Consider the following 18425-nt stretch of genomic DNA (forward strand, 5'->3'; position numbering starts at 1 on the left):
TACACCAGAAATTGTCATAACTTTTTTGTACTTGTTACTTCTGGGTTTTGAAGGGCAGGCCTGGTGCAGTGGTGAGAGCTGTCTCACTGAGTCACCAGGTCGCGGGTTCGAAACAGCCTCTCCGCAGATTTTGTGGGGGGAAGGCTTGCCTCGGTTTTTCCCTTCCCCAGACCCCACTCATGTGGGAGCCTCCGGCTGCCCGGTTACTTCTGGGTTTCATACTATATGTCTATGTTACACGGATACTTCCCTGAAGCCACGTATCGCGTATCCGATACGTATCGGATACGGATACGTGTCCGATACACTTAGGATACGTATCCTTCGAGTATCCGATTTTGTATTATTTTCGTGATAATCGGATACGTCACTGGACACGTATCCTTCGTTCCGATACGGCCCAGCCCAGTAGAAGCCCCCCTCTGCCCCGACGCCCGCAGTCGCATTCCCGCAGTCCCGCACGGAGACAGCCACACGGCTGCGCCCGCGCGTCGCGCCGCAACCCCGCTCGCCGGCCGCCAGCCACCGGCGACGAGCCTCCGCCTCCGCCTCCGCCTCTGCTCGCCGGCGACGAGCCTCCATCCCTACTCGCCGGCTGCCAGCGACGAGCCTCCGCCTCCGCTCGCCGGCCGCCAGCGACGAACCTCCGCCTCCGCTCGCCTCCGTCCCTACTCGTCTCCGCCCTGGCGCCCTGTGACGTGGATCCGTGAGGTAATCCCCTTCCCTCTTCTTCTCCATCTATGCTTGATTCTTTGCTCCCCACGCCGCATGGCACTGACAGTAAATGGGGAAGCGCGGCGGGAGGCCGTCGATGGCGGTCGTGGCGGCGCTGCTCCTGCTCCTGGCGCTCGGCGCGCTATCGCTGCCCGGGGCATCCGAGGGCCGCGGGGGCTCGCGCGCCCGCACTTCCGCAGATCCACCTTCGACTCGTGCGTTTCCGCACCCCCCCCCCCACGATCTCTCTACCGCGCGGTTTTACCCTGAGATGCTTACTCCTCTGAGGTGCTTACGCGTGGTCGCTCGTGCTTGCGTGCTGTAGGGGGCTAGAGATGCGTGGGGAGAAGGGGGAGCCGTGGACGGAGGTGCTGTCGTGGGAGCCCCGCGCGTTCGTGTACCACAACTTCCTGGTGAGTCCCTTGCCTCATTCGTTTCTGTTTGGTGGGAAGGACAAGGACCACATGTTCTAGATGCGATTTGTTTCATACTTTTGGCCAGGAGATCTCGAGTTTTCTGTTGTTTCAGTTATGTTGAAATCTTGGATGAGCAGTTGGCGCAGCACCAGACCTGTTGATACCCTGATTATGGAGAGCGATCGAAATGGCTTAGCCCTTTGCCAGATTCCTTGCTCCTTTTTCAGTAACATTTACGGACGCTTTGAGAAAGCCTTTGCCCGAAGTGGCTGTACAAAAATAGTGGCATTGGGTTATGCTGCGAATGAGATGCCGAATTTGCTTTGTTAACTCTTCCAGATCTGGGCGGCAGCACTACTGTCAGTGTACTTGAATTTGCTAGTCTACATATGAGATATGAGATATGGCTGTCATTGAGCTTCACCAAGAGCCCAAGAGTTGAAACTGAGCCAGGGGTACTAATCCCCATTTACTGTCAGTGCCCAAGAGTAGTACAAGGTGATGTACTGAACTACTACTGATTACTGAATACTCAAGTAGTCAAGTTTTAGTAATAAATTGATTGATAGTTGGTTACTTGGTTTTTCTGTGCAAATTCTGGACTTGGAGTCTTGGAGAACTCGAGAATGGGCAATTGAAGAATAGAGATGCTTCCGGAGTTCCGGTCTTTGCTTTGGCTGGTAATTGCTATTGCAAGGTAATTTACTGCTTTCACTCTTTCACAATTTTAATATGCGCTATTATCTATATTTATTAAAAAACAGTAAAACGTATCCACGTATCGGGTTTCTTAGGAAATTGCCGTATCCGCGTATCCGTATCCTTCCGATACCGATACGCGTATCTGTATCCGTGCAACATAGCTATATGTAATGTAGGAACATAATTCTTCTAAATTGTAAACAGTTGTTTTTTAGCAGGTTGTGATCCTTTAATAGCTGAAAGAATAATCTTAATTCTCGGTGTGTTATGATTCTTCTGCAGTCCATTTATTTTTTAACATGCTGTCTACAAATTTGAATGCCCTGCATTCGTTCTGGGCATGCTATTAATTGTACTGTTTGAGATGCCCACGTTATGTTGTTCTTTATCATTCATTTGCTTTTGAGAAGGAAAAGGCTGCAATACCTTAGTCCCTCATGCAGTGTCATGCTGAACAAGGCACCTGCTGCTCAATTCTACTCTGAATGAAGATGAGTAAAGTTGCAAGCTCTCTTGTGCCCAGATTTTGTTCCTGCACTGCTGTGAGAATCGAGATACATGATATATTTTTGTATTGGCATGAAATGACGCTCATCCATCTTGTTCGATGGGTGGTTGTATTCTTAGAGGTATGCTTCTGATACTAAACTTGCATTATTAGCATTACTTTTCTGCTCCCATAATAGTCCTTGTCCTCTAATGAAAGGTCCAAGGAATGAATAAAGTGGTTATGCAGCTGAGAGATCAGTGCCTTTAATCTTTAGCTCTTCGCATCTGTCCTCTGATTGCATTGTTTATAAGGTATGCCTCCAGGATTTTATTATAGTTCTCTACACTTTACTGCTGAGGTTGTGCATGCTGCCCGAATTTCAGATAAAACTTCTTGTAGATGATGACACAACATACATTAATTGTTCTATAATCTTGTGAGGCCGCTCATAGTTCTTTTTAATTGATGAAATAGAGCACTCTTTTTATTTCATAGAAGAAACATTACATCGTCCATAAGTGGCCAATTTCATTTAGTGTGTGCTGTAATACACTCCTTTGGTTTACCAAACTAATATTTTTAGATAAGATGCAGATTTTCTATTACTTCATCGATCTTTACATAGTTTTGACAGTAATTAGTTAATTATAGGGTGCCCTATGATCAGGTTCCTGAAAATATTGACCATATATAAATTTCTTAGCAGTAAAATTCGATGGTACAGAACATATTAAGAAGAGGGGTTGTGCCATAGCTTAAAGGTCAACTGCTACCCACTCAGATTTTATTTGCTTTAGCTTTTGCTTTTCTCTTTATTTTTCTCTTACCTCTTTTATCTATATAATTCTGTTCTGTTCTCATCCTCCATTGGTTTCCTTTTCTGTTCACACTTTAAGCATCTTCTCTTTGCTTGACAGGAGAGGCAGGGAACCTTATATATTTGAGAACGAGGAAGTTATATGTTTACTTTCACACCATTTCAGCATTGTAACCTATGTTCATGCCACCATGGTGGGGCTCGGTATTGGAGCACCAATTGTGCAGGTTTATCATGAGAAATCTTTTATCTTACCAGATGTTTCAAGGGTGCTTGCATGCCTTTATGAGAAGGATGTCAAGTTTGAGACTCACACAGCCTCTTACAAGAGTTTACTCAGACTGCAGGTACTTGGAGTCTCCAATTCTAGTAATTTTTGTGGCAGGAAGAATATGTTCGAAGATGTGAGCAATTAATCTTCTTATTGTATTTTCATTCTCTGCTTACTGCAGGCATCATCACATGCTCCAGTTCCATTCTATGATGGCCCTACATTTCTAGAAGGTAATACTTCATTTTTGGCAAAATAACTTACCATTCCATGTCGGACCTTCATTCCTTGGAGCTTATATTTTCATTTTTTTTCCTCGAACACTGGAGCTTATATTTTCTACAGATGGATAATATTCAAGTTTGCATTCGTTAAAAAAAAGGCAAGTTAGCTTGGTACTAGGAGGTAGGTTGTTTATTAGTTATCGCTAAGAAATTGTCAGAAGGTTGTATATATGGCTAGCCTGGCATAAATTTAGACCAATCTATTAACTTATTGGCATTTCTCACTTAAAAATATATTCTTGAGCCTTCTTGTTCACCAAAAAAGGAGAGGGGTTTTCATCATATCATGTACGAAGTGTGTGCCAATCATTTTGATATTGTAGTTAGTATCTTGCTTGTTCAAAGTGTGTGCCAGTCAGTTCTCTAAAATAATGCTTGGTGGCAGAAAATTAACCAATGCACTAAGTCACTATCAGTAACTAGCATTTGTCCATAAAAAGCTTTACTGAACTTGTTTATAAGCTGGATCCATGCAAGCTTTACTTAAATGTTCCTTTGCGGCAAACATTGGCCAGCAATGAAATCAGTAACGTGTAAACACATGGATGCAACTCTGAGAGGGCATAAGAATTGGCCTTCAGTTGTGAATGAAATTTGACAATACATTTGTATATCCTATACTCCATTCCAAATTATGTCCTAAGTCAAATTTCTCTAACTTTGACCAAGTTTATAGAAAAATACAAAAACATCTATAATGTCAAACTAGTTTCATTAGATACATTATGAAATATATCTTGATAGTGCATCTATGATATTGTAGATGTTAATGTATTGATATACTTGGTTAAAGTTAAACAAGTTTGACTTAGGACAAAGCTAAAATGACTTACAATTTGAAACGGAGTGAGTAGATAATATTGCCTGATTATATCATCATTTTGTTCTTTCGAGATTTCAAATTTGGGCATATACTTGTGAATAGCAGCTGAATGACAATAGCTTAATATATTTTGATCATGTAGAACAACTGGCAAGTTTGCATTAACTTAGCTCTACAATTTCCTAAAAGGTAAAAATATATTATATTCAAAAGTGTTAATCTTTTTTGTTGTCTTATATGCGGACATGCAGTTGGATGCTGTAGGATTAAAATAAAATATGTGCCAACAAAGTGTATAACTAATATGATACTGTTTTTTTTTTTGAAACGAATGGCAGGAGCTCTGCCTCTCAATTAAGGTAGAATAAAAGAGAGTTTATGCACAGGTTTAAGTCCAAACGATTTTGAAAGCAAAGGAAAAAAAGAATTGGCAAACACGCAGAAGCACAGCCCGGATGCCGAACAAACACCGGCTTGCTAGGCCCCCCTTTCTAAAGCCCTTCTCCTTTGCTCAATGTCCTCCTTAATTCTCGAAGCAACCTGTGAAGCCGATTCCTGGGTATTATTGAAGATTCTTCGGTTTCTTTCCTTCCATAGATTCCAGCATGTGTAGATCACCATCCATTAAAACGCTTCCTTTCTTCTTTTGCGACCTTGGGCACAGTCTCCTCCCACCAAGTACTCAGGTGAACCGGGTCTTGGTCGAACTGTAATATGATACTGTTTCCTTGTCACAAAATGTAAAACATTGTATCTTCCTTTTTTCGATTAACATGCAAATATTAGGATATTGCTTTTAGTGTGTGGAGTTATGGATAGACTTAGACTAGCAACATGTTACACTTTGGCATCCCAGGACACAATATGTTTTCAGTAACAATGTGCACATCCCCACGAATGCCGTAAAAGTTGAGTCTTCATTTGCTGAAGTCAGAAGGAAACTTTTAGCAGTATTCTCCAGTTGCGAATTGACAGCACTTAGGATTTTAGAAACAAAACTATAGTTGTAAACATACAAATATAGGGGAGGGAATGAATTCATGATGAACTGCTCATAATAGTTAGCTCTTATTAGGTGATAGTGATATACATGAAGTGTTAGGGATCCATTTCTTGCCAGTCAACAGAAAAGCGGGTTCAGAAAATCAGCAGTACTGAAATGGAATTTAAATTTTATGCGCTCATTTATTCAAACTTCTTTTGAGAGTTGTAATACATTCTTCAAGTGATAAGAACCACTCTGTACTTTACTTGCAATATTGAAGGTCAGCCTTCATAAAAAATGTAAACATGTGCTTCACTTAAAGCTGATGGTTCTGCCTTCTATTTTCAGAATCCAGAGAAATCTGCCGTTATATAGCAGAAAAGTACGAACATCAAGGATATCCATTCCTCCTTGGGAAGGATACCCTTGAGAGGGCTTCAGTTGAGCAATGGCTCCACAACGAGGAGCATGCTTTCAACCCTCCAAGCCGGGCCTTGTTTTGTCATTTGGCCTTTCCCCTGGGTGAAGAAGAAGATGATGATATTGACATTCATACAAGGAAGCTAGAAGAGGTTCTGGACGTTTATGAGCAAAGGCTCAGTGACAGTGAATTCCTAGTTGGAAACAAGTTCACTCTTGCCGACCTTGTTCTCCTGCCAAACTCCCACTATATCAAAGCGTCTAACAAGTTTCTTTACCTTTATGATTCGAGGAAAAATGTAAGGAGGTGGTGGGATGCTATTTCTGATCGGGATTCTTGGAAGAAAGTACTGAGGTATATGAAGAGGGTGGAGGAGCAGAACAAACAAGAAGAACTCAAGAAGCAGCAGCAGCAGGAGGAGGATCCTAGAACCTCTGCTGACTCAATTCAGCTAGACCCTAGAAAGCAGATCAGAACAGAGCCTCGGACAATATTGGTTCCTCCTACTGATACCGTGTCATCATCTTCCATAGTTCCTCAAACAAAGAAACCTCTTCCTAGTGATACTTCCCCTGATGAATTACTGATATCCTCAAGCCATAGTACTGCTGCTGATAAAACTTCAGCTGTCCAAAGCAAGGAAACTACCATCTTTACTAACCCTCAACCACCACCCTCAGTTCAAAGTACTCCTGTCACTTCTAAAAAACACTCTATTCCTGTCCAAAGCACTAAACATGCTACTTCCCCAACCACTGCCAAGAAGCCCCCAATAACTGATGCAGCCAAGTCGAGCACCAAAGATGCTTCGATCCTCGAATCAAGCTCATCCAAGGATGTTTCTAGTGACCTTGATGTGTTTGATCACTACCCAAGCCATACTGATGCAGATACACCATATATTGAACCTACTACACGAAAAACTTCAGAAACATTGGATGCATTCCCTGGGTCCAACATTGGCACTGGTTATACTAAAACCAGTTCTATATCAGCCAGAGAAGAGCCTGACCAACCCACTGCATCTGATTTCTACAAGAGTGACAGCACAGGCACCAGTGTTGATTCTCGGTTCAAAGAATCAGTTCCATATTCTGGCCGTACTCCACCAGAACTTGAACCTACAGATACTTCTGCTAGCAAGCTCCACACAACTGATGTTCATCATAGGCAGCAGGTTGAGAAGTGGCATTCTGCTAAAACTGGATTAAATGACCTAAAGCATGATGATGCTGATCATTTAGTGTCTACTCAACAAGGAAAACCAAGAAAAGATGTGCAGCAGTATCCATCACAAGATTCAGAACAGGCAACCTCACATTCTGTTCCTCAAGAACCAATGAGTCAAGATGTCTTGTCTCAACTTGAGGATTATGCATCTTCTGATCAGGGAGGTGCTTTACTGCCCCCTTCTACACAAGAACATGGTGTTACTCCATCAAGGGAAGCTGCAGCTAAAGATGCTCGCAGGAGAATTTCATCCCAAGCAGCGTATCCAGGTGGTCAAGATACCAGCAAGCAACCTAGAGACCATGGTTTTGTACCAAGGCAGGGAGAACCTCAAGATGCTAGGGAGATATTTGATGAATCACAGGCTCCAGATTCCACTATATCCAGTGAGAGATTTTCATATACTTCTCAATCGTCTCTCCCAAGACAAGATTTAGATGGTGCTCGTCATGCTCCTGCACCATTTGAAACGAGATATCCTGGAGCTCAAGATACTTCCAAGCAAGCTAAAGACAAAATTTCTACCCCATGGCAAATGACAGACCATGATGCTGGAGATGTCAAAGAAGAAACAAAAGTTTCTGAGTCTTCGTCATTCCAAGTGCAACCTTCATATTTTGAGAGGGCCGATGCTCCTTCACGGAAGCAACAAACAATTGATGACACCTTCAAAGAAACAAGATATCAGACTCCTCCATCCAAAGCAAGATATCCAACTGCTGAAGATGCCAGCAAGCAACCAAGAGGGACTGCGCCAACACCTAACAAGAAAGCTGCCCAAGATGATAATGACACCTCTGAAGAATCAAAGACTGCCGATGAAGTAGCATCAACTGAGCAGCCTTTAGATGCTTGGAGATCACCTGTTTCTCCACGAAGACAAAAGGTCGAGGATTCTTCTAGGTCAGATACATCATTCCAAAAGAGATATCCTTATGATGAAGAAGACATACAAGTTGCCAACACTGCTTCTGTGTCATGGCAAATTGCACCTGATGGTGATAAAAATATCTTTGAAGAAACAAAACTTCCTGACTCTACACCAACAAGTGCAAAACCCGTGTACACACCGCGAGCTCCTTTTCCTCCTCCAAGGCAAACAGAAGTTAAAGATGCTAAGGACCCACCAGCAGCTAAAGGTTTGTCTACCAAAGAAGAAATAACCAATGAACAGACAGTGGTGCCACCTCTATTGAGCAATGAACCAACTTCTCGAGTTCAACCTGCCTCTGAATCCTTACAAGAAGTAGCTTCCCGTGGAGGTTTATCTACCAAACCATCCACCATTGAACAATGGCAGCGTGCAACTGTACCACTAAATGACATAGCTTCTAGTTCTGGTGATGGTGAAATTGGAGCAGAGACACCTGGTGTCACAGCTCGTCATGCCACTAGTGACGATAAGTTTGGTAGGCAGTCGATTATTGATGAAAGAGTTGGAGAACCAACAAAAATGCTACCAACTCCATATTCTGCTCCAGCACATACCAAGAGAGAAACTCCTGATGGTCATGAAATCGTTGATTCAGAGCTTTTCAGCACACCTGATGGACATATATCAGAGGCTGCAAAAATTAGACAGGATCAAGCCACAGTCCATGAAGATGTTCATGACGCCAATTTGTCAGCTTATGATGTGGCTAAAGATACCTTCAAAGAAGCAAAGGTTGCTGAGTCTACACCATCTAGTGCAAAACCTATGTACTCTCAACAACCTGCTCCTACTCCAAGGCATGCAGAAGTGGAAGATACTTGGGACAAAGGGATGAAAGGTAGAGAAGATGTTCCTGACCGACAACAAATGTTGGAAAAATGGGCAGGTACAGCCGGAGAGCAAGTTTCTGATCATTGGAAAGCAAGTGCTCCATCAAGACAGGCAGCAGCTGAAGATGTTCGTGGTGCAACTGGTGATACAATACAGTCTCCAGATGTTCTTGACACTTCCAAGAAATCTAGAGGTGCCTATGAAGAAGCTAAAGGCCCTGGCTCTGTTAAGGAGGAGAAGACGTCCTCTATTTACCAGAAGAAGCCTCTGGTGGCACAAGACAGTCAGGAGCAAGCTCAAACCATCCCAGCTGGTGAGAAAGCAGATGGTTCTATACGAAAGCATCAACAAGCTTCTGATGCTCCAACTACTTTTGTTGAGAAATTAGATGCTTCAGAACCAGCAAGAGTAAAAAGTCATGGTGACTTCAGTGCTGAACAGCCATCTAGAAAAGACACCACTGATGACCAGAAAGTGGCACCGCCTCTTTCGACTAGAGAACTAACTTCCCAAGTCCAACCTCCCTCTGAACCATCGTATGATGCAGCTCTCCACAGAGATTTGTCTAGCAAACCATCCACCATTTATCAATGGCAACTTTCATCTGCACCATTACATGATGTGGCTAGTAGTTCCGGTGATGAGGTGGCCAAGTCGACCGTTGATGAGAAGCCAACACCAATGACTCAGCAAAAATCTGATGAGCAAAGAGCAGAACCACCCGTACCAATAGAAGCAGAAATATCTGATGTTCAACATGCTTCACCATCATTTCCAGGAGCTTCCATGGATAATCGTGCCACTATCGATGATAAGTTTGCCATGCAGTCAATTATTGATCAAAGCGTTGGAGAACCAACACGAATGCAAACATCAAGTCCAGATGCTCATCCTGCTTCAGAACCTACTAAGAGAGGAACTCCTGAAGGTCATGAAATTGGTCATTTAGAGCTTATCAGTACACCTGGTGGACAAATATCAGAAGCAAAAAAAGCTAGAGATGATCCAGCCAGAGCAGATATTCATGATGGTCACAGTGCAGAAGAGCAATATAAAAAATACACTGTCGATGATCAGAAAGTGGCTTCATCTCTATCAAGCAAAGAACCAACATCCCAAGTGCAACCTGCCTCTGAACCATTACAAAGAGCAGTTCCTGATGGGGATTTGCCTAGCAAATCATTCACCATTGATCAATGGCAACGCACGGCTACTCCCTTACTTGGTGTAATTACTGATTATAGTGATGATGAGGCAGCCAAGTCTTCTAACAATGATCAAAAGACAAGACCGATGAGTCAAGAAGCAACTCCAAGTTCACAGAGTGTCAACCAGATGGCCAAACAATCTGGTGAGCAAAGGGTCGAACCACCTGTACCAATTGTTGCAGAAGCATCTGATGTTGGACGTGCTGCACCATCACTCCCAGAAGCTGCCAGAGCTGATGGTTCCACTATCAGTGACAAATTTACTGAGCAGTCCAACATTGGTGAAAGAGTGGGGAAACCAAAACAAATGCAAGCACCAATTACAGCTGCTCGTCCTGATTCAGCACCTACCCTGAGAAGAACTCCTGATAGTCATGAAGCCGGTGAGCTTGTCAGCGCGCCTGAGGGCCAAAGATTAGAGGGTGCAAAAGCTACTCGAGATCCTGCCACAATCCACGAAGATGTTTATGATGCCAGTTTGTCAACTCATGATGCAGCTATTGATGAAAAGACAGCAACAGATCATGCTAGTGGTGATGAGGTTGTCACAGGATCTTTACATGATCACCAGACACCGCGACCTGCATCAATTCAAGTACAGCCAACTGTTGAGACTCCACATGACTCTGATTCATTCCAATATGTACATACTGGTGACTCAGGAAAAGCTGAATTGGCAAAACCAACTGTAACTGATCAAGAAGCAACAGTGCCTGCAGTTGGCCCAACATCAGCGGATCCCCAACGTGCTGACATCGTACCAGCTGGAGTAGCCCATTCAGAACAGAAATCCACTCCGTCAGGTAACTGATTTCTTTTGTATAAAAACTAACTGCTGACTAGCCTAGAGAAAACTTGCATCATGAATAGTTCCTCAAAAGTGACAGTTTGCTTTGTGGATTTTAGATAAAGGATCAGCTCGTGCTGCACAACATCCTTCCCCTGTTGAACCAATAAAGGCAGACAGTAATGTTTCTGCAGCTAATTATACTAATGCGCCGCAAATGATTTTTCGGCAACAGGCCAGACCACCTGCACCGAGCACAATAGCAATTCGAACCCCAGATACCCAGGGTGTTATAGGGAAAATCCAGGAGGTAACTCCTGATAACCGCGGCACTGATGACTCAGGAAAACCATTTGTTCCAAATCAAGAACATGTTTCACATGCATCAGAAGCAATCCCTGGTCAAGAAGAAATGAAATCTCCACAAGGCGCAAGAGTTTTTCCAACGTCAGATACCCAACTTTCCTCGGCAGATGTTCATGAAGTCACCCCCGATGGTCAACAGACTGTTGAGTCAATTACTCCATTGGTTTCAAGTGGAAAACAAGGTTCTCATGTCAGATCTCCTTTCAAACCAGGCGAAGTAGGTCCTGCTGAAAAGAAATTTGCCCTGTCAGGTAATTAGTTTCTCTTTACATGAGAGAAAACCATATTGTTGATTCCATTCCACCAAAAATAAAAAATCCTGCTACACCTTACATTGCTTTCTCCATTTTAGATGAAGAATCACCTCATTCTTCAGAAGAGTCGGTCTCTGGTGAACCTAGGAAAGAGCAAACTGTTATTCCCACTGCTGAACAGACCACGGCACAGCCAACAATCATTGGTCGACAAGACATACCAGACAGAAAACAGGCTCTGACATCAGAAGACACACTTAATAATACAGCTAGCCATGACGATGTTCACCGTACTGGTACCATTGAACCTGCCAGAAGACCGTTATCAGTTGAAGGGGAAGAACTAACCCCTGCAACTCAAGCACCGTCACCTAGTGTGGCTAGAGACTCCTTCCACACTGAGCTGGAAAATGTTCAGTCAGTGAAACCATCAGCAACTCCAGATGCTCGTGACATGACACCTAGTAGTGCACCTGGTGAAGCAGCGCTTGCTGAGCAAAAATCTGCCTCATCAGGTAACTATTGCCATATAGTGCACTAGCTATAGGCCGTGACAAAACTCACTATTAATATCAAACTTTCAGGTCAAGGTTCTGCTGATCCTGCACAACCAGCTTTCTCTCTTGGTCCAAGGAATGAGGAGATTAGAGATTCATCTCCTTCAGCTATGCTAATTTCCTCTACTGATCCAAGTAAAGGAGATCCTATGGTTGCTGTACGTGATCAAGCCAAGGACTTGCAAACAACTCTTGACCAACAAGACATATTGTCTACCGAACATCCTTCAGAGAAGGTTCAGGAAAATATACCTGGTGATAACTTGGGCAAAGCTAAACCTTCAAGACCATCCTCTGCTATTCAAGAAGGCAAACCTTCAAAAGCATCAGCTTCAGGCATACAGCTTGGTAGTGTACCAAATGAATTATACGTTGATGAACAGAAGTTTGTTCCACCAGGTAATGAAGTTCTTTCACATATGGAGTTTTGACAAATGATTCATACTCTAGTAGGGCATAGTTATAGTTAATTAACTGCAGCAGGAATACCCTTAAAAACACAGTTAATCCACTTGTAAGTTTGTTTCCCATATTTCAGAGCCAAGGAGCAAGGAGAATGGAGATTTAGCTCCTTCCACACAGTTAGATTCCACTACTGATCCGAGAAATAAAGATGTCATTGTTGCTGCACCTGATCAAACCACGGACTCCCAAACAACTCCTGGGAGACAAGTAAAATTTTCTGCACCATCCTCTCAGGGTCCTTTAGGGAAACTTCAGGAAGATGAACCTGCTGATGACTCAGGTGAGAAAAAGTCATCCAAACCACCCTCTGTTGTTCAAGAAGGCAAACCTGCTGCAGCAGTCCCAGTTTCAGCTCCGGACACACAACATGGTGCTGCACCAGATCAAGTTGCGGTTAAACAAAAGTTTTCTCCGTCAGGTATGAAGTTCTTTCCAGTACTGACTGGACAAACAGTGCGCATTCTAGTAGTTATACCCTTCAAACCAACTGTCCTGCCACTAGTAAAGTTTATCTTCCATTTCAGGTCAAGATTCTGTCCATTCTGTGCAGACGTCTTTCTCTACTGAACCAACAAAAGAAGACACTGTTGTTGCTCCAACAGATCAAACCAGCACACTTGAAAGAACAGTTGATCAAAATTACATGACAACTGCTGCAGACAAAGCAAAAACTCCCTTCTCGGGTACTCCTGATGCTTCAAGTAAAACTCAGAAAAGTACCGAGGATGATCACATTGATGAGAAACTTCCAAGCCAGGGGCAAGTTTCTCCTGATAGGCATGTTTCTGAGTCACCCCAAGGACGTAGCCCTGAAGCCCACAGTGATGTTGTTGATAAGGAGACAACGCTTGGATCTAGCGAAGCAGAAACTTCAAAAACTGGACCTGGTTCAACATCAATCAGTGCTGATGGTCGTCTTAGCAGCAGTGACATGCCAGCAGCAGGTTCTTTGCCAGAAACACAGGATCTGCAGGACTCTGCATCTGCCCAGAATGTACTTACTGATTCCTTAGAAAAAATCGAGTCGCCAGGACATGTTTCAACTGATCAAGCCATGGCACCTACAATGAGCCCATCTTTACCTTCAGTTGCTCCCCTAGGTACTGTACCAGGTGAGGAAATCTCTAATTAGCAATAATTGAGTCCACATAGGTGTGCTTCACTACTATAGGCAAAAAGTTTACTTCATAATTCTTTAGCATTCTGTTGCGGACCTGTGGGCAAAATCATTTGGGAAATAATGTTAAACTATAGATATTCATCGTGTAAGAGATTCACTGTTCTGACTCCTAAGTGGTGATACACTGATACCCTTCTCATTCAACGATTTGAACCCACACCATCTGAGCCATAGAGCTTAAGTTTTTGAAATTGATACAAGTGGTGAGGCCACTGTCTTCAAATTACAGGTACAAATTCAGTCCAGCCACCACAGCAAGCTTCCACAACATCTACAGTGGACCTAGAATCTGTTCCAGACACCCAGAATGGTATCCCACAGGGCAAAGCCACCCCAGGTGAACAGAAATCTGCTCTATCTGGTAATGCTGTTGTTGTTTTCTCTTTAGAATTAACTAAAACTTTACCTTCTTCGTGGCCAAGATAAATAGTTCTGAGCATACTGAGGTCAATTTCCTTTATTTCAGATCAAGAACCCGCACATACTACAGAACGCCCTTCCTCCACTGAACCAAGGAAAGAAGAAGCAAATACTGCTGCAGGTGATCAACCAAATGTAACACAAGGTCCAGAGACAACTGTTCGACATCAAGCCAAGGCACCACCACCAGATTCAAGAGAGGCTTTACAGAAATATCAGCAACCCTCTCATGCTGTGCTTCCTTCTGACATACGTGACGGACCTACTCCTGGAGTGCGCAGTGCTGTTGTTGATAAGGAGACAACACAAACTTCAGTCAATGAGCCTAACTCAACACCAACCCGTGGGGATATGCTGCCTACAAGATCTGTACAGAATCAAGAAGCACAACCTCCTGCAGCAACTCAAGCACCAACTTCTCAGGGTCTACAAGACACTGCATTTTCCCAGAATGATTCCTCTGGAAATATTAAGTCACCAAGACAAGCCTCAACTGATCAAATTGTGGCACCTGCGATAAACTCTGCAGCACCAACAGGTGCTCCACAAGGTACTGAACCAGGTGAGACAATCCCAGATGAACAGAAATTACCCGGCGATTATTTCAGCTCAATGTTCGGTGTGCATAGTTCTTCTGCTAATAATAGGGTTGTTTCTCACATTACAGGTACAAATTCTTCTCAATACGTACAGTCCCCTCTCTTTACTGAGCCAACAAAACAAGACACTGTTGTTACTGCAGCTGATCAAGCCGAGGACATGCAAACAATAACTCATCAACAAACCATTACACCTGCTCCAGACACAGCTAAACCTCCATTCCCAGGTACTCAGGATGCATCAAGGAAATTTCAGGAAAGTACTCCAGATGATGGGCCAGTGGAAACTTATTCTCCTAACCCTGGAGCACAGACAAAACTACCTGCACCAACTCTAGATGTATCACCGTATGCCTCGAGCAAGGCTAAGTCAACTCGGCAAGGAGAGAAGCCACCAACAGGGTACCAAGCATCTTCTCCAGAAACTCAGCTTGGTTCCTCACAAACACAAGGTGAAGCTGCCCCAGCAGAACAAAAATTTGCTGTATCAGGTAATGTTTTAGTACCTTTCCTGTTGGTTAACTAAAGGTGCACCTTTTTTCCGGTTTAGTAGAAAAAAAAAGGGGATACTAAAATAGAACTACTCTTTTCATTTCAGATAAAAAATCTGCCAATGCCTCAAAATCATTTGCCTCTGCTGAACCAAGTGAAGAAGATACGGATGCTGCCACTGCTGATCAAACCAGTGTACCACTGACAAATGTTACCCGTCAGGTCACAAGCTCAACACCAGATGCTAGTGGCGCTTTATCAAGAGACCAGGAATCTTCTCCTGACGATGGTCAGATGAGAAATTTGGGAAGCCCACTTATTGCTAGCCAAGAAGACACCTCTCGTGCTGGACGTGCTTCTGAAGGATCTACCCCTAAAGTGCATAGTGCCATTGTATATGAGAAGAGGACACTTCCATCTAGCCAGGCACAAACTTCAAGCACTGGGCCTGATTCAGCACAAATTGGTGGTGATGCTCTTCTTAGTGGTGCTGGTATGCCAGCCACAAGCTCTATGGAGAAGCAAGAGGCAGAACCTCCTGCAGCAACACAAGCACCAACTTCTAAGGGTTCACAAGACTCTGGAAATATCGAGTCACCAAAACAAGCCTCAACTGATCAAACCGTGACACCTGCGATGAACTCAGCAGCACCATCCGATGCTCCTGAAGCTACTGAACCAGGTGAGGCAATTCCCAACAACAAAGCCTTTTAGTCCCAAGCAAGTTGGGGTAGGCTGAATTCCCGATGAACAGAAATTCACCCGACTATTAATTTTAGGTTGATATTCTTTATGCATAGTTCTGCTGCTAATAAGGTTGTTCCTCATATTACAGGTCCAAATTCTTCTCGAACCGTACAGACCCCTTTCTCTACTGAGCCAACAAAAGAAGACACTATTGTTACTGCAGCTGATCAAGCCGAGGACATGCAAACAATAACTCATCAACAAGCCATTAAACCTGTTCCAGAGACAGATAAACCTTCATTCCCAGGTGCTCAGGTTGCATCAAGGAAATTTCAGGAAAGTACTCCTGATGATGGTCACATTGATGAGCCTCCTCGGGAAAGTTCTTCTGAACCACGTGAAGGACAAACTTTTGATCCATATCGAACTAACGTTGATGAAAAGACAACCACATTTCCATCTAGCCAAGCAAATATTTCGGAGTCTGGGTCTGATTTAGCACCAACCCTTGGTGATGTTGTCCCTTCAATTGGTGAAGGGCCTGCAGAAAATTATTCTCCTAAGCCTGGGACACAAACACAATTACCTGCAGCAACTCAAGATGTATCATTTGATGCCTTGAGCAAGGCTAAATCAACTGGTCAAGCAGCCAAGGCACCGACAGGGTACCTAGCATCTTCTCCAGGCACTCAACTTGGTTCCTCGCAAACACAAGGCGAAGCTGCCCCAGCAGAAGAAAAACTTCCTGTATCAGGTAATATCTTGGTCTGTTTCCTCTTAGTTGACTAGAGTTGCATTGTTTTTCTGACTTAGTGAGAAAAGGAATACTAAAAAAAAACTATTTCCGCCACAAGTTTCGTGTTTGTATTGACTGTCATTGCACCTTCCAGAATCATTTTAGATCATCCGCAACAAAATCTTTCTAGAAATTTGTCCAGACAGACCTAGTGATCATGTAAGGATCTTGCTTGTTCAGGCTCCTAAATAACAAATTCCTTCTCCCTGAATCCATTCCATCTCAAGCATAGAGCTATATATATAATTTGGGGAAAGTGTTGATCCTTACCACTTACAAGACCACTATTGAAATAATAGGTTCAAAAGGAGCTTCATTTGATGTTTTGAGTAATGGGAAAACTACTACGACTCAAGATCAAGTCAACACCCTACCAAATGGCGATCTTTCATCCAACCAAGTAGTTGAGCAATCTGAGAGTGCAGACTCCAAAGGAGTAAACTCCGGAAGGAACCTCGAAGGAGCATCAACCAATGAAGAATCCAAGTCGCAGCAAGTTGACCAGTTTGGTACTCAATCATTTAAAGATAACAACAAAGAAGCTGATGGAACAGTAAGGTCTAACATACCGAGAGCATTTGAGGAACTCCAAGAACCACCTTCAAAGCTTAAGGGGGAATCAAGTGAAGAACCAGAGAACCAACAACTGGCTGACCAAGCTGTTGTTGCACCGCGAGAGGGTAATGAGAAGCAAGCTGAACAAAGTAAACCAAATGAGATTGAAACTGCTGAGCTAGAAGACATTGAGGATTCAGAAAATACCAATCTGAAGAACAACAGAATATCTCAAGTTGAAACTTTAGATCAATCAGGAAAACAAGCCTCAGTATTTCAGCAGCTAGGCAAGAACACAAAAGATGCCCCCAACTCAACTGAGGATGCACCAGGTGATGGCAAAGCTGTTAGTAAATCCGAGTACAGCTCAAGATCTTCTGAAGAATCCAAGGTGCAGCTACAGTCTGAAGACAAGACCCAAGGTCATGAAACTGACGCACCAAGCTTAGAAATTGGGCATCCTAGCAAAGGAGGCCTTCCATTAAATAGCTATCAGAACAACAGTAGCCAATCTCAGGCAGAAGCTTCAAATAAATCTGTTGAGCAATCTTCTCCTGGTATTCGGAACAAGGACAATGACTCCAGCAGATTAGATGACTCAACTGATCCCACCAAGCCTGAGACTTGAAAAACTAAGCCCTGGTAATTGATAAACCTCTGTGTTATGGTTCATCGACCAACACATTATGTTGGAATGCACTACTGAATAAAAGCCAAGCAAGAGCAAGTATTTTGTGAATTCATCTCTTTTCAATTTATCCTTTTTTTCTTATGTGCTTATCCGTTGTGAGTCTAATAAGGTCAGCTCTGCTGCCATCCTTGGGTTGATGTCCCTGTATTGCACTTTACGTATATATTCTTGTGTTCTTGTCCATGTACATTTTTACCCTGATTTTGAACAATGAGTGAGAATGCAATGATGTCGCCATTCTTGTATATTAGCACTTATATGTTTTTAACAGCCCAATAATCAGTGTGTATTCAGTATTCACACTGTTCTCTGCAACTGTTAGTAGTTCTGTAGCTACCATTTGAAAATAATGATGCTTTCAGTTATGAAGTATAGTTGTCCAAGCCCTTCTCTAGTTTGGATGTGTGTGGTCACGCTTCCTTCTCTTAATGAAATATGTGCCCAGGCATA

General features: G+C 43.3%; 1 protein-coding gene across 7 annotated transcripts; it reads left to right on the forward strand.

The window, feature by feature from the left end:
* The first annotated feature begins 734 nt into the window (after positions 1-734).
* LOC136550085 (uncharacterized) lies at positions 735-18273 on the forward strand. 7 transcript variants are annotated; one of them, XM_066541540.1, is made up of 18 exons: positions 738-1127; positions 1216-1827; positions 2276-2461; positions 2539-2633; positions 3240-3486; positions 3592-3643; positions 5851-10929; positions 11033-11530; positions 11632-12048; positions 12118-12489; positions 12629-12973; positions 13080-13667; positions 13965-14096; positions 14202-14717; positions 14823-15245; positions 15353-15928; positions 16082-16687; positions 17029-18272. In XM_066541540.1, the coding sequence occupies exons 5-18, from the start codon at positions 3331-3333 to the stop codon at positions 17910-17912; spliced, it is 10644 nt and encodes a 3547-aa protein (XP_066397637.1). In that variant the 5' UTR covers positions 738-1127; positions 1216-1827; positions 2276-2461; positions 2539-2633; positions 3240-3330; the 3' UTR covers positions 17913-18272. The 7 variants fall into 7 exon arrangements, with proteins under 7 accessions (XP_066397642.1, XP_066397641.1, XP_066397640.1 ...); XM_066541545.1 differs by having other exon boundaries at positions 735-1827; positions 14202-14705; positions 14898-15245; positions 17029-18273; XM_066541544.1 differs by having other exon boundaries at positions 736-1827; positions 14898-15245; positions 17029-18273.
* Positions 18274-18425: the final 152 nt, after the last annotated feature.

The sequence above is a fragment of the Miscanthus floridulus genome, chromosome 4, assembly GCF_019320115.1.
Source record: "Miscanthus floridulus cultivar M001 chromosome 4, ASM1932011v1, whole genome shotgun sequence".
NCBI classification, from domain to species: domain Eukaryota; kingdom Viridiplantae; phylum Streptophyta; class Magnoliopsida; order Poales; family Poaceae; genus Miscanthus; species Miscanthus floridulus.